Source organism: Haliaeetus leucocephalus, unplaced genomic scaffold (assembly GCF_000737465.1).
Source record: "Haliaeetus leucocephalus isolate CR32 unplaced genomic scaffold, Haliaeetus_leucocephalus-4.0 Scaffold68, whole genome shotgun sequence".
Lineage (NCBI taxonomy): Eukaryota > Metazoa > Chordata > Aves > Accipitriformes > Accipitridae > Haliaeetus > Haliaeetus leucocephalus.
In genome coordinates this window covers 2,861,534-2,880,150 of record NW_010972504.1, presented here as the reverse complement: position 1 = coordinate 2,880,150, position 18,617 = coordinate 2,861,534, and the positions used below count along the sequence as shown (strand labels likewise).

Below are 18,617 nucleotides of genomic sequence, written 5' to 3'. Positions count from 1 at the left end.
CCCCCCCCCCCCCCCCCCCCCCCCCCCAATTCAGAAACTGCATTTTTGTGTCCTCCTGTATTTTTTTGCTTTTGGTCCCAGCGTTCAGGTCAGCCCTGAGCTAGTCCTGCTGGTGTTAGCAGAGGAGAGGAGAGGGGTGGTAGGTGTGTTGGGAGCCCTGAGCAGGCTCTGCTCAGAGGAGTGATCCACACCAGGACCTGGAGGGCTGATGAGATGGGACCCTTTTTCCCTTCTTTCATCTTTACCCTTGGGCACCTGTGCACGTCACAGCGTGTCAGCTGAGAGTGGATGACCCTGTTCTCTCCCTGCCCTTCAGACTCCCGTCTCCTGAAGGTTTCTATTCAAGCATGTGGCTGATGCACACAGGACACTTCTCACCGCAAAGGAAAGTAAAGCCTTTTGTTGCTGAGAAAGCAGAGAGCACGGTGACTTGAGCATGAGCTCCTTGGGGGACATGATGCTCCCCAAGCCTGGCCCGTGCTTTCTGCTGGAGACAAGGGTACCTGAAGGCAGATGTGGGATAATCCACGCCGCCTTCTTCCTCCATGTCCTCACCTCGTCCCCTTAGGGCTTTGGGTTTTTAATTATCAGTTTTGCAAGTCTGAATTAGCCTGATTATAATTTTTCTTCTTGATGTGAGGGACTTAGAAAATGCTCCCTGGGGTGGGGAAAAACATACTTGAAGTTGAAGAATGCCTGCTGCAACAGGAACGCTGAGGTGGGGGTTTATATACGCCGTGTGGGAAGGAGGGGGGAAGCTTTTCTGGCTGTGACTACAGAATAGCATTAACCATCCTAATCCTACAGAGGAGATCAGCCTAAACCTTTCGGGAGGGAGCTGCAGGCCTTCCCTCAAGCCTTGTGATAGAGCCAGGACATGTTCTGGGTGGTCCTGAAACAGAGTCCATGACGTTACAAGACTCGTTTCATACGGTGCTGAAGCAGAGCCTGCTCTGGGCACAGCTGCAGCTGGTGCAGAGCTGTGCATCCACTCAGCTGGGGACACGGGGACCGGTTAGTGATGGGGAGGGCAGCAAAGTCAGAAACCGGACCATGGCAAAACATCAGGGTTGCTTTTTAAGCTCTTTGGAGGGGTGCATTGGTTTCGCATCATCATGAGACAGGGTTGAGACCCCCTCTGAAAGTCATGGTGTACCTCGTTTCAGGATGCTTGCAAAGAGGTTTGTTTCTAAAGAAATCCCGCGGCTGGTTGTGCGGTGCCTGCCCGGGTGCTGAGCAGTGTCCTTTGGCTACATCTTGGGGATCTGGCGTGGGAAGCCAGCAATTTCTTGGTCCCCCCAATGCCGGAGCCGGGGGGGGGGCAGCAGGGCTGCGTGCCTCCCTGGGCTGTGGGCTGCCGATGTTTGCAGGGGAGGTGCAATTGTGTTATTAACATCTTACGGCCGGAGGGAGGAATTTTTGCTCATTGGGAAAAAGTGAGGTGATCTTTTTAATGCTTTTTAAGGACATAACATCATCTGCAATTAATGTTTAACTCTAGCAACGACTGTGCTCCCTAGCCAAGCACAAGCGATGCTGTGGTTGTTTTGCTAGGGCTGCAGAAGAGAAGAGGCGTTTCTGGGATGTCTCGGCGTGTGTTTCCCTGTTTCCCCGTCACTCCCGGCCTCGGATTTGCCAGCTGCTGGTGCCTCTGCCGCTCTCCTTCCTGCTGGGCTCCCGCTGTACCCTGGAGAGTGCTGCCTTGTCTCTCCAGGCTCAAAGCTGCTTCTCTCTCATTTGCTAGTTGTTTTTCCTGCCGTGACTGTGCACATCTCGCTTTGCTCCCTCCCCCAGAAATTCCGCGCTGGCTCCCCGTTTTACTGTCAGAGGAAGATCAGTAGGTACGGCTTTGCGAAACATTGGCTCCTCCAACGTGGTCTGGCTGGATGGGTGAGCGAGGCTGGGCTGGGAGATGTGAGCACACCAAGGTGCTGGTACAGCCAGGTTTGTGCCACCGGGCAGGAGAATAAAGGAGACGTGTCCTTGGCCCGTTTTTCTCCCCGGTGCTGTTGAAGTGCAGTGTAAGCAACAAGCAGGACGTGGAGGGCCAAACGACTCTGGGTTTGCAGGTGAATGAGGGCCATCCAGAAACACGGTGACATGCCCAAGGCCAGGCCGTTCTGGACGAGCAGTCAGGGCAGGAGGGCTGGTAGCGTGGTGCCCGGCAGCCACGGAGGCTCTCTGCTGTGCCTCCAGCCTGTGCCTCCTCCGTAGCCTTCTCCTCCCTTTTTGGGCAGAGCACGAAGCAGAGAGATGTAGGTGTTTTGCTTGCTGGTTATGTGTCCGTGCTGGGGACGTACCTGCATGTTGCCAGTCCTTTGCTGCGGACAGACAGCTGTGCCCCACATCCCCCAGCAGCAGACCCCGATTGCTCATGAGCAACTCATTGTAGCAAGCTGCCGGCCGTTGCTTCTACCAGGGTTTGGGAGCCCAGGGTGGGGAGGGGACGACGCTCTGCTGTGACTTTATAGTCCCATCTTTCTGCTAGTTTCAGTGCTTCGCTGTCTGGTCCCTGTTTCCTTCCTTCCTTCCTGCCTTTCGACTTGGCAGCTCCGGAGCAGCGCGGTGCCAGCCTGGGCGCCGTTCTCCAGCGATCTGGCTAGCGCTCGGCTCGCACCGGGAGCAGCCTCTCCGCTCAGCTGCTGCCAGACCCGAGATGTAATGCACCAGCTTTGTCTTCACCACGTGCGTCCCTTGGGTTTCTCCGATGGACTGCACGGGTTGGAAAGTGCTGCATCCCCCAGCCCCATCGTGTTGGGGGAATGGAGATGGCACGGGGGCATGGAGAGGGAACCGCAGCAGCTCCCCAGTGCTCCCTGTGGGGCAGAACAGGACAAGGACATGCAGGCAGGTCCGGGGTGACACGGTGATGGGGATGCCAGCAGCTCTCATGCCTGCTCATGCAATACAGCCCTGCATGAGAAATTCCCTGGAGCTGCTCAAAAGTCGTGATATGGCCTCGCTTGCGTGTACCCATGTCCCTTTCCATTCCCAGATGTGCCCAGTTAACAAGGGAAGGTTCTCGGGCTTTGAAATATGCAGAACATGGGTTTGAAGGGACGGTGACTCTTCTCCACAAAAGCTGGGTGGAAGATCTGCCTGTTCAGGGCATCGCCCTCCACGCAGGAGATGGCAGTGCCCTAGGCTGGCTACGGCTGTGACACGGAGGCACGGGGGTGCAGGGTGTGTAGCATCTCCCCTGTCTTGTCAGAAGAGCATGTGTTGGAGCTACAGCCTGTGGGTCCGTCTCCTGCTAATGCCTACACCACCGACTGACCTGGGGCTGAAAATGGGAGGCAGGACTGTGGTGTGGGTTCTGCTCTCATGGTAGTAATTCTGTCCTGTCTTTCCTCTTTCCCTGTCTCAGGTTGGCTCAGTCCTTGTTTGCACTGTTCGCCTCGTCACTGGCAATCTCCTTGGTCTTTGCCATTATTCCGCTGTGCCACAATGTGGTGGTCCTGGCTGTGGTCATGGCTGTGGCAGGACTGGCCATGGGTTGCATCGACACCATCTCCAACATGCAGCTGGTGAAGATCTACCAGAAGGACTCGGCCATCTTCCTGCAGGTGACCACGGAGCCCGCGTCTCCCCTCTGGCCGTGTTTCTGAGGAAGAGGAGCGAGGGGCTCGGCCAGCCTCCTTGCAGAGAAGAGCAGTAACCCCCCCCCGCTCTACTTGTGTGTCTCATCTCTTGCAGGCCCTTCATTTCTTCGTGGGCTTTGGAGCGCTGCTAAGCCCACTGATAGCTGACCCCTTCCTCTCGGACACCAACTGCATCCTCTCAAACTCCACGGCCAACGCTTCCAGCAACCTCCCTCACATCCGCAAGTCCCTGGTCCCGCACCATCCGGGCAACCTGTCTCATTACGACCTGCCGATGAAAGGCATGGTGGTCACACGCGTCTCCTATGCCTTCTGGATCATGGCCCTCATCAACGTAAGTGCTGCAGGCAGAGTGGCCCAAGCTATTGCTGGGGACATCCCTGCTTCTCAGCTTTAAATGTGTTTGGGGGGTGTTCGTGCCCCTTAGGTGGTCCCAGTGATGGAAGGAGGCGTGAGGATGGTTGTGCTGGTCCACAGCAAAGGTTCATTTTTTGGCAAGTGCTGGGTTTGCAGCAGGTGCCTGGGGCAGGAGGGCAGGACTCTGCGAAGCTGAGCCAGCAGTCACCGCGCCGTCAGATGCGATAGGGTCGATGTACCGTTCTGTGGGGATTTTTCTGATCTCTCTGGAAGCAGGTTGTACCTCTGGGCAGGAGTTATAGCAGCTAACTGCACTCAGAGCCACAAGGTTTTCCTCCATGGTCAGCCTGGTTAGGAGCTCGGTGGTGTGGGGATGGCTCAGCGGGAGAGTGATTTGCAGTGATATTCATAGGAAAGTGCCTGTGGATGGACTGAGTTACTGGGGCCGAAAGCTTGATCAGGGGTGTCTCTGCCTATTTGTTGTGTTTCCCTGGTGATTCGCAGCAGATATAAAAGCCCTGTGGCCCTTCCTTTGTGAGAGACATCAGATTTAGTGCCCGTCCTCTTTCTCTGCCCTGCTGAGTCCCAACCCTGATCTCTAGCAAGCTGCTCTTGCCTGCAGTCTGTGGGCTCTCTTTGAAACCTAGCCCTGTTCCTTACCCCCCAGTTAATACCCAAATCCCAGCATGGTTAAATACAGCTGGTCCCCTTGCACAGCCTCACTGGTCTGTGGCCGTGCCCATGGCCGGTCCCCCCGCAGCAGAGCTTGCTAACCCACTGCTGTCCCTTCCCTGGTGGCAGGAGCCCTGCGAGCGTGTGTGTAATTGTCCACGGAGATCTGGAGCGATAAGAGCGGAGTGTGTTGTTGCAGCGAGCAAGTGTCGGCCATGCTGAGGGGTGCTGTTCATGCCAGGATTGATGCTGAGGGCAGCTCTGCTCCACACCTGTAGAGTGCCCGGTTATGCTTCGTGCACGGGCACTCCTGCTGGCAGGGGTCCTGGGGTCCCCCCGTGAGCAGAGCCCAGCCTGTGTAGCCCTTGCCCTAAGATGCTCTAATATCTGTCTATAAAGAGCATGCCAGGGCAGGGACTGCCAAGCTGGTGCCCATTTCGCTCACCTGGAGACCTCCTGTGGTAGAAGTGAAGGGTGATCCTGCCAGAAGGACCTCTCCCTGCCCGTCTGCCCCGCAGCCCCAGGACCTGCTGCCCCTTCCCAGTCCAAGTTTAGCCATTGCCCTTCTGCCAAAACATAAGGATGCTCCTTCTCCCTGTCCCAGACCAACGAGCAGCCCTTGATCTTCCACCACTCTGTCTGCGCTAGGCAAAGGGAACAGGTTTCTTTGTGCTCCTGGTCTTCCCATGTGCTGAATAACTAAAACAGACCCCAGCGCACCTAACCCAGGGGCTTTCATTAGACCGAGGCCCGCACAGCTCGCTGATGCGAGGCGAAGAACAGGCAACTGAAATAGCTGGGCAGGTGCTGTAATGAGTTTCTTTGCAGAAGTACCAAGACGAATGCTCTCTGCCTAGGAGGAGAAGCCAGCTTTAATTACCTCCGACTCTGCGTATGCCATGGGAAATGTGCTTTTAATTACACCGGAGCGTTATCTATTTTGTCAGTCAATCCCGAGCAAACTAATTTAGTTTTGAAGGCAGCATTTAACATCTGCTTTGAATACGACGATGCGTCTGATATCTGGAGCACTGACGGGAGGGTGGCTGCAGACCCCTCTCTGTTCCTAGCTGTGTCCCATGGACTTTTTGGGAGCAGGATGGGACACGAGGCTGAGTCCTGCTGTGCCCAGCAGCCGATGCGTGGCAGGTCGTGGGTTGAGCTTGTGCATCGCTGCACGCTCAAGTGCTGTTTGCACGTGTGGATGGTTTGCACGTGTGTGCACACGCTGCGTAGGATCACCAGGAATATGGCAGGGAGTGCCGGGGTGCTGGGAGACTGATGGTTTTTGGGATGAGGGTTAGGTAACAAAGATGAGAGGAGCGGGGAGTCAGACGTATGCTGCACATGCGGCTCTTGAGCGCGTCCCCGTGCCAAAGCCGAGCTGTTATTTCCTTTCCCAAAGCCTCGCTGAGGGAGCTGACTTGATTCCTCGTTTAAACTCAATAACCCAACCTACTGGCTGGAGATACTGAGAGCAGCTCAGCTCCGAAACTGCTGACCCTTGTTTAAGGTGTAAATGTCAGAGCAAGATGATGATAATTGGTATTTAAAACCCCAGGGAAGTGGATGAAATGAGTAAGCTATAGAAATAAAAACCAGGACCAGCAGCTTTGTTATAAAACGGTCAAAACTGCATTTCCATCCCAGTTTTCACAGGGCTCTGTGTATTCTGACAAGACACAAGCTGAAATGATTCATTTCAAATTCTTGCTTTGTCTAAAGTGGAAATGTCTCAATTTGACTTTGGCATAAATGCAATGTGTAAAGCTGACGGAATAGTTGTTTTGATGTTATTGAAGCAAAATGTTCTTGCTTTAGTAAAATTAAGTGGTTCAACATTATCAAACTGAAGTGCTTGGATGACTCCTGGCCAAAATTTTTCATTCTAACAGAAAATTTTGGCTTTTCATCCAGATTTGGAACAAAAACATATTTTAAAATTCAGTTTCCCACAGAACGGAAATTTCATCATCCAGACCGTTCCAAGGGGCTGGAAATCAGGAAAATGTTCCTCCGAGAGGGATGTGTTTGTCCGGAAGGTAGTTTCCCAGGGGAAGTGCGGGACACTCCATTGTGCTTAGGTTGCTTAAAAGTAGCCTGGATACAATAGCAGGGAACGGTCCCGTGCTCCTGGGGGGAGAGACCGAAATAGAAACTGGAGGGAAGGAGCCTGGATTATACCCACACTTAACTGTGTGATGCAGCAACTTGTTGAGTTTATAATAGTGGTTAAGAGCTGCCAGGGGGAGGGGAACATCCCCGGCAATTCGGCGAGTGGAGCTGGAGCGCCGGGTCCAGGCGGTCGGGTTCTTGCCGCCCACTTTGCCCTTCAGCCCATGCAGGCTCCCGGCGGGATGCTCAGATGCCCCTCAGCCCTTGGAAAAAAGAAAAGCCTTCTGCCAAAAAAGGCGAAGCAGAGTTGCCCTAGGAAGAAAGGCCACGAGCAAACGGTTATTGCACCAAAATCTCTGCCTGCTCAGGAGGGAGGACTGGCCAGAGATGGGGGCTGGAGGTGTCCAGGTTGGTGTGGTTGGGGATGGCGTGGGGCACCCTCGACTCTGCGGGGCAGGGCAGAGCTTTGAGGACCAGCATCCTTATTTTAGGGGCTGTGGCTGCAGCTCATCTCTGGTTCTCGCTGTTCGGGCTCCCTGCAGGGTGTGAAGGCTTTGATGGCTCTTTGCCTCGTGCCAAGCGGCCCAGGCAGCTGAGGTGTCAGCCCCAAGAAAACTGAAGCTGCTTTAGGAGCTGAGTAGCAAGATCCTGTCCTAAGCATGGTGGCCCTGCCCCTGTGTGTCTTGGCGTGTGTCTTGGCACGTGTCCGGGCTCCAGGGGCCAGCGAGGCTCATCATCATCACCCAGCCTCTCCACTTGGGGCACATGGGAGCTGCAGATGGGGAGAGGGGCTCGGCACCCACCCGGCAGCTCGTGGCAGTGGCCATGCTCATGTGGGCAGTGGAAGGGATGGTCCTTGAGCTGTCCTTGCCCTGTGGTTGGGGTAGGCTGCTCCTCTGGGATGGATTTATCCTTTTGCTTGGTGAAACGTGCCTGGCAGGGTTCTGGCGTTCGGCTGTTTGCTCCTCTCCACCTGCCTGCGTGATAACCGAACCGCTTTCGTGGATGCTCTGTGCCCTGTACGCATCCCAGATTTACGGCCGGCCACTCCGGTGGGCCAGGTGGCCGCAGGTGACTGTCCCCCAGGCGATTTGCCAGCTGGTGCTGCAGGACACAGGGAACGGAGCCCTGGGAACTTGCTTTCTCTTGAGCTTGGTCCTTTGCTTTTCCCTACTTCCCCAAGCTTGCTTTGGCGTGGTGGCAGCCCATGGGTGAGGATTCTGCTTGACTGTGGGTGAGTCTCCAGCTTTTGGGTATTTTCTACCAGAAACAGCCAGCGCTGGTGAGCAGCTCACGGCTGATGGGGTCAGAGTACTCGTGCACCCAGCGCTGCCAGCTTCAAGATGCTACACTCTGGATAAAGCAAAAGGGACCTGCTTGCTTTAGAGATGAGGATCTGGGGAGCAGGGATATGCCTACGGTTTGGGAATTGGAGGACTCCGGAGCTGGGGCCCTTTTCTGCATAGGCACTGAGTGCTCCTTAAGGCTGGAAGTGCCCAGAGACGTTATCTGTATGGCCAGTCCTTCTGTGTGGGTATTTTTTTGCAAAATCTGCAGTTTAGAAGAATAAAATCTGGTCCTGACCTCCGGAAGGATTAGAACTATCAAGCAAATGCGTTTTTCTTCCATGGGACCGAACTAACTGTTCCTATTCCCATTGTTCCCAGAACAATGAGGTCCTCCTAAATGAATTCAGGCAAGAGAAGCGGAGCGGGGGGGTGGTGGAATTCTCCATACATTTAAATCATGCCACGAGCCAACAAAAGGCAGGAAATTTGGAGCTAGAGCTCACACTTGCTCACAGACATGTAGAAAACAAGCGCTCGGCGGCTGGAGAGTGAGCTGTCACTTAGGATTTCCTGGCTTTCTCCCCGAGTTTGTTGCAGAATAAACACCACTTGGTTGCGGCGGGAGGAGAAGGGAGGGCTGGCAAGGGGCAGACCCAGCTTCATTTGCTTCCCTCTGTTTTCTCTCCAAAAAAAAAAAATTAAGTGCAAGTCCCTCCGGGCTTGGAGGCACCAGCGAGTCGCGGGCGCGCACAGGGAGTAGGCTGGTCCCCGGGCACATGGCAGCGAAGGGAGCGCGGTGCCGGGGGGGCTGATGCTGCGGCTGCCGTGTGATGGATCCAGTGGGCAGGTACAAGCCGATGGTCCCTGTGTGCATTGGCACCAGGCAGAAAGCCCTGACTGCAGGGAACGGTGCCGGTGGGACTCTTGTGTGCTGGGAGCCTGCGCAGCAGCATCCCTCGACGTGCGGGGGTCTCTAAGGTGGTGAGAGCCGAGAGGGCCGTGGCTGTGGAGGCTCTTTGCTTTTCAGTCCCAGGTCCCTCAGCACAGGTTGTACCAAGGGGCTGTTTGAAGCCGCTCGGCTGTAGCGGTGCTGTCGTTGTTGGCCTGGGAACCACGAGCTTGTCTCTTACGAGATGCTGAGCAACCTCTGCTAATGGCTGGAGCTGGGCAAAGCAGGTCTTGGAGCAGCTTGCTCTTCCCTCAGAAAGAATTTCAGCTGCAGAAGGTCTCCCATTAAAACTGTTCTGCTTTCCACAGGCAAAAGCTGCTTTATTATTTTATTCTTTGGGTAGAAATGGCCAAATACTTGGAAACCAGAACATTTTGCTTTTGAAGTGTCTTGGTTTCAGCTGGGGTTAAACCATGACATACGGTGCCTCAGGAGGTTTGTATTTAGGTGCCTTCTGTTCCAGTGTCCCTTGTCCCCCATCCCAGCTGAATGGTCCCCAGCCCACCCGGCATCCCCCAGGGACTGGCAGGAGATGCCCCAGCCATGCTCTGGAGCAGGAGTCTTTGCTCTCACTTGCCTTGTTTTTCCCCCATCTCCCTACGAGCTCTCCTAAGAAGCCTCCATCCCTTCTGCAGTGGCTCATTACACCATTACCAGCCTCTGTCCTTGCTCTCGGAGGTTAACTCGGGCACATCTATTGCAGATGCTGAGTGCAGCTTCCTAAAAGGCAGTTGTGACTGGGGAATTGGACTGTATTTTGCACAAGGCTTGTCGTGCTCACCTGCCCCTCTCCGTTCCTCCCCAGCTGCCGGTCCCCATCGCGGTGTTTTTCTTGCTCTACAAGGAGCGGATGGTGCCGTGCTTCAACAGCAGCAGCCACCCGCTGCTGTCGGCCGACGAGCTGGCCATGGAAACGCAGCCCGCGGAGAAGGACGATCTCCCCACCGCCGTGCAGAGACCCCACGCAGCCCGAGGTGAGCTGGAGGCACCTTTCTTACGGGTTTGGAGGAACAGGGGGTGAGCAGGGGGAGAAAAAAGCCCTATTTCTGAGCGTCTCCGTTGAGTTTAACGAGTGAGATCCGTCGCTATTGTCTAAGGAGGAAACTTTCCAAAACATGCACGAGAACGTAATCCAGAAGCACCCAAACAGACAATTTGGTGCCCAGTTGCCCTCGAATTAGATGGGACCATAACCCCTGAACAGAGATTAGTAACCCGCTGTTGGGACTCCAGGCTAATTTTCTCCAAGCTGTCCTAAAATTAAACCTGGGCTCCCAAGTTATTTAAGCACACCTGAAAGTCGTACCCCTTCGTTTCCTTCTGGTTTTTGGTCAGGTTTTGAGCTGGCTCTGCTGACTGTTTAAAAGTGGTCACCACGCTGCAGAATGCTGATTCTTATAAATCTGACAGGAATAAGGACAGCGCCCTTGTTTGAGAGGAAAAGTTAAGCTCCAGCAATAGTTTGTTCTTGAACTTGTGACTACACCCTGTTTTGGGGACAATAGTAACATTGTTCTTCGCTACCCGAGAGAAACGTATCAAAGTGAATTCTTCAGCTAAGTAGTGAATCTTGGAAGTAATCATATTGTAGGGTTATCAGAGGAGCGTTTAGTGTCATTACAGAAGAGATGGCTTTACCTGAACAATAAAAGGAAATTTTAGGGAATACTTGAAGGTGGAGGCAGTTAGGGATGTGGTGAGGCGCTGCAGGGAAGGATCGTGGGTGTCCCTAACGGAGCGGGTTCTCTGGTGTCTGAGAAGGTTGTGCTCATCTGATAGCATTTCCCTTAGCTGAGACACTGGTGGTTTCTTTCCTCAACCCAGCTGCCCGTTTTCATACAACCCATTGGAGTTTCATGTTCTTCAGATCTCCATCTTCCTCTTAAATGCAGTTGAGATTAACCCTTAGAGAAGCAGGAAGGCTGTATGCCGACTGCGGCGATCTGTGACAGACACATCTGTGCTGGCAAAATCCCTCCTTCCCATAGAAGCAGTGATAATTTCATCTTTGCCGTGCAGGAGCAACTGTCTCGCCTGCACAGGACTCCAGGTGCTGGTACTCTAATATACGAGATGAGCATGAGGACGGGAGAGTTGGGAATTCCTGGGGTCCTGACCCCCAGCATCGGCAGGCTGTCGCTCCCAGTGGTCTGGTCAGAGGAGGTGACGCTCGCTGTGTGTTTATCACTCTCTTTCCCAAAGTCGGCTTGTCTGAAGTATCATTTATCTGAGGAATGTGAGCTATCCTGGGCAGGACTCTCCTGTGTGGTGGTACCGAGGCCGAGGGGCTCTGAGCACGAGTGCTATGGTCGGATGGGCTTGTGTATTGACTGTAAGAGTGGGGCCAGCAATGTGGAGCTCCTGAATGGGAAGAGGAGCACAAGCAGCTACAGTCAGAGAAGTAGCAAGTATCCTGGAGAGCTAGGATCCCAGTCTGTGGACAGCAGCCCACAAGCGTTATCAGTCTTCCTTCTGAAAGTTTAGAGGTAGGTAAAGAAAGAGGTTGTGCCAGCAGAGGTTAGCAGTGCTCCACGTTGTTCACGGTCCTCTATGAATCTCTGTCGTGCAGCTGAGCGCAAAACAAATCCCCATTGTGGGCTGGCAACCACCCAGCCCCAGGGGGACGTTCCAGCTAAGTTTGCTTTGCATTGTTTTTTACCAGGTCATGATGACTTATTTAGCTGCTGCCAAAGCAAAAACTTCAGAGGGGCTTCTTACACCTACTTCGCAGTCCACATCACTGGGGCTCTTGTTCTCTTCATGACTGATGGGATTGTGGTGAGTTCAGCTGATAGAGGGATCTTGTCTGAGCAAAGCTATGTGGCTTTCTTCCTTCCAAATCACTTGTAACAGCCCAAACCCAGCACATGTCCTCTGCGTGCACTGGGCTGGACCTGAGGGTCTGCCGGAGCAGCAGTCTGGTTCCCAAGGTAGCTCACTCAAAGCTAATCATAGTCAGGCTGATACGTGCCCTGCTTCTTGGGAGGGGTTTGTGGCTTCTCCTAGGCTCTGTGGTGTTGCAGCTAGATTGCTACCGCTACTAACCTGGCCGGTTTAGAGCTGGAGGTGTGATGTTGTCTACTGGTAGGCAGCGGAGGTCTCTTCTCACTTCAGGCAAGAGCAGCTTCATTTTATTTCATAAGAAACGGTGGCTCTTTGCTTGCTGGGTCTCCCGAGCCCTCAAAACCCAAGATGAGAGCACGTGGGGATGGTGCAGTCTCTCTGGAGTGGCCCGGCAGCACGTCCCCAGCCGGCACCGTCACACGGGGTTTGCCATGTGTAGCATTTCTGTCTGGGCGAGGAAGGCTCGCTTTTGGCTGGCAAGTTGCTAATCTTTTTCTTTCAACAGTTTTGTCTCAGTCCCCTCATGGTAAAATACTGCTGGGTCTTACTAGGGCGTTAAATAGGGTCCTGGAAGATGAGCAGGGTTACACAAAGCAGCTGTCAGATACGGGAACTTTCCAGGGCCTCCATCTTCAAGGATGATCAACTCTGGGTTCTTAATGTGATACGTTTTGAGAATATGCAGTTCCAAAAGGACAAGACAGCCCCTAGGGAAGAGAGCATCTCTACAGCTAAGAGCTTAGCATGCGTTTTTCCTAGTAATGCTGTGAAGTCTTGCCCTTTTAGGAGAGGTTAACTCCTGTGTTCTACTTCTGGCGGAAGCCTGTGTCCAGCTGCAAACCCTTGGGAACAAGGTTCATTGAGATTTGATAGCAAACCCCTAGGTGGGCTCTCCAGCACTATCACAATATTGTGAATAATTGAGGGACAGGTTGAAGTTGAAGCTGCAAAGCCTGTAAGTGGTCATCGATGTGACGTGCTGTTTTGTTTTCCCTGCAGGGAGAGTACTCGGGCTTCATTTACAGCTACGCGGTGGAAGAGCCTCTCTCCGTAGTACATAAAGTGGCCGGTTACCTGCCCAGCCTCTTCTGGGGATTCATCACACTGGGCAGGCTCATCTCCATCCCTGTGTCCTACCGAATGAAGCCGGCAACTATGGTCTTCATCAACGTGGTAAGGCTGGTTTTACTGTGTTTTTCTCCCGCTTGCCTCCAAGATGCTGTCTAGTTTTGGTTTTGATGTGCGGAGCTGCAGCTACTCTCATGCCATACCTGGAGTAGATTTGCACCAGGCAGTGCCTGACAAGCACGCCGTCCGGGGTGAGCTGCGTTCGCCTCTGTATTGGCTTTGTGTGGCACGGTTTTGGTAGCGGGGGGGTTACAGGGGTGGCTTCTGTAAGAAGCTGCTGGAAGCTTCTCCTGTGTTCGAGAGAGAGCCCATCCCAGCCGGCTCTAAGATGGACCCACTGCCAGCCAAGTCCGAGCCCATCAGCGATAGTGGTAGCGCCTCTGTGATAACATTTTTAAGAAGGGAAATTGGGACAGACGGAAAATGGCAGCTGGAGAGAGGAGGGAGAACATGTAAGAGAAACAACCCTGTGGACACCAAGGTCAGTGAAGAAGGAGGGGAAGGAGATACTCGAGCAGAGATTCCCCTGCAGCCCGTGGGGAAGACCCTGGTGAGGCAGGCTGTCCCCCTGCAGTCCATGGAGGTCCACGGTGGCGCAAATATCCACCTGCAGCCCGTGGAGGACCCCACGCCGGAGCATGTGGGTGCCTGAAGGAGGCTGTGACCCCGTGGGAACCCCGCGCTGGAGCAGGCTCCTGGCAGGACCTGCGGAGAGAGGAGCCCATGGAGCAGGTTTTCTGGCAGGACTTGTGGCCCCGTGGGGGACCCACGCTGGAGCAGTGTGCTCCTGAAGGACTGCACACCATGGAAAGGACCCACGCTGGAGCAGTTCGTGAAGAACTGCAGCCTGTGGGAAGGACCCACCTTGGAGAAGTTCGTGGAGGACTGTCTCCCGTGGGAGGGACCCCACGCTGGAGCAGGGGAAGAGTGTGATGAGTCCTCCCCCCGAGGAGGATGAAGTGGCAGAAAATAACGTGTGATGAACTGACCGTAAACCCCATTCCCTGTCCCCCTGTGCCGCTGGGGGGGGGTTGGTAGAGAATCCGGGAGTGAAGTTGTGCCCAGGAAGAAGGGAGGGGTGGAGGGAAGGTGTTCTGAGATTTGGGTTTATTTTTCATTACCCTACTCTGGTTGATTTGTAATAAATTGAGTTAATTTTCCCCAAGCTGAGTCTGTTTTGCCCGTAACAGTAATTGGTGAGTGATCTCTCCTGTCCTTATCTTGACCCACAAGCCCTTTGTTATATTTTCTCTCCCCCATCCAGCTGAGGAGGGGGAGTGATAGAACAGCTTTGGTGGGCACCTGGAGTCCAGCCAGGGTCAACCCACCACAGCCTCCTCCTGCATCGCTGCCTCTGCAGGTTTGCAGCTGACTCCGATGCACCGGGTAGCTCAGACTTACTGCTGGATTGCACTGCTTTTCTGAGCTTGCTCCTCAGTTAATCTAACGTTAGATTTGTGAAAGCGTCTAGTAAAGCGTCTGCCAACTTTATTTACTTTGCACGCTGTCTTCTCTGGCATTTACAGGGAATTTAATGCCCGTGTTAGCCATGGGAAAGGGAAGGCAGATAGTTCAGTAAATTCTCTGCTTAGACCACAGCAGCTGTCAAAGAAACCAATGTGATGTGAGGTTGCTTAAATCAATAAAACACATTCACTTGAAGAGGAAGGAGTCCTTTAAGGATATATAAGAAAGATGCATGTAAGGATGTGACAGACAACAGGGAGTGAGATGTTCCCATTTACACTTCTTACAAAGAAAGAAGAAACGAAACAAGTGAGAAGGGAGTTAATTTACAATTTATTTAAACCAGAAGTTATTTTGATAGCAAGCTTCACAGTTAATATTGTGAGGTCAAGAATTTATGATAGGGTGGTGAGAAAACGGGAGTGACAGTTCACATTGGGATGTTTTGAAGATTTAGGCCAATGCCTTTTGCAGACAGGAGGCAGGTGAGGCAGCTGGCTCAGCACCTTGCCACTGGTCACTTTAAAAACTAAGCTCAGATACCGATAGCTACACCCAAATGAAAAGCAATTATTTTAAAAATGAGTGTAATCTCCTACTTCAGCACATAGTCACTACTTACATGGGAGCAGGGAAAGCTCAGCATCAGCAGATCTATCACAGGTCCCATGCATCTCCTTGATGCATACTACTGGCTTAATCACTTGTCTGAACTGCACTATTGCTTTATTAACAAACCTGAGGACAGGATGACTTTAGCTGCTGGTAATATTTGGAAAGGAGAAGGAATAGCCTCCAGCCTTAAATGGAAGCCTTCTCACTTCCCCTTAAAGGCAATGGTATGGTAGTATCATCCAAGTACAAAAATTCATTTGACTAACACTGAATCCTTTGTGTAATGCTTGCTCATTGGTACTGCTATATGTAGTAAGCTCTTGGCAGTCATTTCAGCATTATAGCAAACTGCAGTTTGAATTTCATTTCTTTAGAATCCAAATTGTTCTTATGTACAATGCACACACCCATAATCAGGCCCTAAACAATTAAGAAAAAATAACTTGAGTTGGTATTGCAGAGCTCCCTCTGCTGACTGTGTCGTGGCTAATTTAATGCATCTTGACTGGTTTTGCTATTACTTGTACACTACAGCAAGCTAGAGGTGAGGGCAAGCTTGTTTAAATTTAGTTGGCTCTTTGGCTTTACTCCTGTGACTGGTTTCTAGCAGTTATTCAGAGTGAGTTAATTCTTTAATGTGCTGAATAAGACTTACTAGTGATTAAGACATGTAAATATTATATAAGTAGCAGTACTGTTGTATTTAAAGCTGCAGAGAAAAAGTATTTTTTTCAGATATGATCTTAAGTCTCTACCTAATGAAGTTGAGACAGATGAATTGTATATAGTCACTTTAAGTCCTGTTACAAAAAGTACCAAATTCTTTACTGCAAAGGTAGATGGATTTTATTTGGCTAATTAGTTCAGTTTTTCAGAGATTATGACAATTTTTCAGTATAGTTTATTTTCTTTTCCAAACTATTTTCTACAAAAAAAAGATTAAAAAATATCTAGAGCCTGTTACAACTCAGCGTTTGCCTTCCTCCTGACTCTGTGTTTGGTGTTCACAGGTCGGAGTCCTGATAACCTTCCTCCTGCTCCTGATTTTCTCCTACAGCGTTGTCTTCTTGTTTGTGGGGACAGCATCTCTGGGCCTGTTTCTCAGCAGCACTTTCCCCAGCATGCTTGCCTATACTGAGGACATCCTGCAGTACAAAGGTGAGCAGGGATTCGGGCAGCCCTGGCAGACTTTGAAAGCAGGTGGGTGTTCAAGACGAGCTCAGATACCATCATGCCTAGCAACTCCTTCCCCCTTCAGGAGGCCTGGAAGAAAGATCTGCTTTTGAATACAATGTTTATTCAAGCTTGTAGTCAGAAAACCAGACTGCACAAATCCTGGCTTCATTATATTAAAAACTTCTACAGGCAGGGATCCAGACTGGTTCTTAGTTTCCTGCAGCTTTAGAGCTCTCAGGGTCTGACAAGAATGTCTGCTTTAGAGGCTTACAGGGAGGTAGTTTTGAAAACATCATCCAGATTATCAGTGAACTGAAAATTATAGAGTTTGGCCACCTCTTACGGGAGGTCTCTGCCAATGTCTGTCTCTGGGGCAGCGATACAGAAGAATGAAAGTATTTCCATCAAGAAGCAACAGCACCTCTGCCAACAGAGACAAGTGACAGAACAGGAGATGGTTTTCTGGCTTAAACTTCTACCTTTCTGCACTACTGCAGGTTAGAAGAGGCATTTTCAACCCTGAATGGGAACATACATGAAATATTATAAATCTTGTAGGGAGAGATCCATGAAAGAGCAGTTTAAAGAAGCTACAGGCTGATCCTGCTGGCCGTTTCACCTGCTCCCTGCCAACATCACTTGCACTATTTCTCTGCAGGCTGTGCCACAACCGTGTTAGTGACCGGAGCTGGAATTGGAGAGATGGTACTACAGTTACTGGTGGGATCGGTAAGTGTAGACAAGGCATGCCAAAAAGTGACTGGAACTTTTAAGTAGAAACCTTAGTCCTGGTTTTGGACAGCTGCTGGGAAGAAGCACTGCATTACCCTTGATAAATAGTGAAGTTCTTACTGAATGCTAATTAGGTATTTGAGTACTGTGATGACATGTCTGCTCCCTTTTTTTTTTTTTTTCCCCCCTCCAATTGCAGATTATACATGATCAGGGCAGCTACAGTTTCCTGGTCTGTGGGATGATCTTTGGAGGCTTGGCCTTTACCTTCTACGCTTTCCTCTTGTTTTTCCACAGGATGTACCCCAAGCCCTCATCAGGTAAGACAGCACCAGCACTCAGCCCTGCTTTGTAATGAGAGGAAGAATAGCATATGCATCAATACATAACCAGGGTGCAGCACTTCAGCAAAATGCGAGGAAATGTTTATTTTCCTGCTGCTTCCTGTCCCCTCTTCCTGCTTTGACTTGCCCACAAAGCCTTGGCAGCCACAGCTCAGGGTTTGCTTTCTTTTCTGTTGCAGAAGCAAGGGAAAAAGTAGGAATGCTCTGTGGATCACAGAGGAACTATAAAGCACATAGGATGCTGGCTGTGAAAGCACTACTGTGCTACTGCAGAGCTAGCAGGAATAAGTCCTCCTAGTACAGACTGCACAAGCTTCCCTATGCTGTTCCCTGGCTAAATCCAGGGAACAAGCGGGTCTGCCATCCACAGGCAGCTGTCAGGCTCTTGAGAAAAGCCTCACTTTTGAAGGATTTCTCTTACATATCACCTCAGTCTGCGTACGCTATTTGTTTTTATAAGCCTCTTTTACAAAAGCAGCACTGCATGACAGGCAAAAAACTTGTCCAGGTTACTGGAAACAGAGGTCTTTCTTCCATGACCAGCAAAGTAAACAAGCTAGTGTGGTGGGTGATAGAATAGCAACATTCATGTTTAGGAGAGCTTGTGCACATTCCTGTAAAGCTCAATAGAATCGGTACATTCAGATGAAGTACCTAATGTCAATTTTGCAGATATGGATGATGCCTCGCCTGACAAGCCAGCAGTAATGGATGACACTGGACAGTATCAGCGCTAAAGAAGTGGCCAAGGCCTAGACAAGCAATAAAACAACACACAGTTAAGCATTACTGTTAAGGATGATTTCACATTTAATGACTGAATCATGCAAGTTTTCTGCAATCAAAAGCACATTAGATTGGGTAAGTCAGAATCAAGAAAACATCCTAAAACACTGCATCAAGCTAAGCACAAGCTGCCCACGTCACATGTACCAAAAATAAGACTGTCAGCATCAGACTGACCCTATATTTGAAAGGCTATGGTATATGGCAGGGATGATGGGAAAAATTACTCCTGCAAACAAACTTTCTTACCAATTCAGGATGGAGGGTGGGAAAGAAGAGGTTCTCTCTGTTCCATACATAAGAGTGAATGTCTTCTGGCTTAATCATTGAACTTAACAGATTTTTCTTTTGGCCTGTAACATACAGAAGCCCCTACAATTTACAGCACAATACTGGATTTGAGTTCATTTTTGTGCAACACTGACTCAAGTATATGTCACCTCCGTGTATACTTCCAAAGGGGAAAAATTACACAGGAACCCACCAACTGCACAGTAGTAGCGGGACCTATCTGTATTTGCACAGCTGATTCTTGTACATT

The 18,617-nt window shown here is 51.3% G+C and overlaps 1 protein-coding gene across 1 annotated transcript in view; it reads left to right on the top strand.

Annotated features, from left to right (window-relative positions):
* MFSD4 (major facilitator superfamily domain containing 4) overlaps positions 1-18,312 on the top strand; it is a 20,349-nt gene extending 2,037 nt beyond the window's left edge. Inside the window, exons 2-11 of the mRNA XM_010579946.1 lie at positions 1,795-1,841; positions 3,368-3,566; positions 3,697-3,936; positions 9,790-9,958; positions 11,647-11,762; positions 12,828-13,001; positions 16,049-16,196; positions 16,873-16,943; positions 17,146-17,266; positions 17,963-18,312. Of these exons, the coding sequence (XP_010578248.1) occupies positions 1,795-1,841; positions 3,368-3,566; positions 3,697-3,936; positions 9,790-9,958; positions 11,647-11,762; positions 12,828-13,001; positions 16,049-16,196; positions 16,873-16,943; positions 17,146-17,266; positions 17,963-18,027 (1,350 nt within the window). The 3' untranslated portion in view covers positions 18,028-18,312. The remainder of the gene's footprint in view (positions 1-1,794; positions 1,842-3,367; positions 3,567-3,696; positions 3,937-9,789; positions 9,959-11,646; positions 11,763-12,827; positions 13,002-16,048; positions 16,197-16,872; positions 16,944-17,145; positions 17,267-17,962) is intronic.
* Positions 18,313-18,617: the final 305 nt, after the last annotated feature.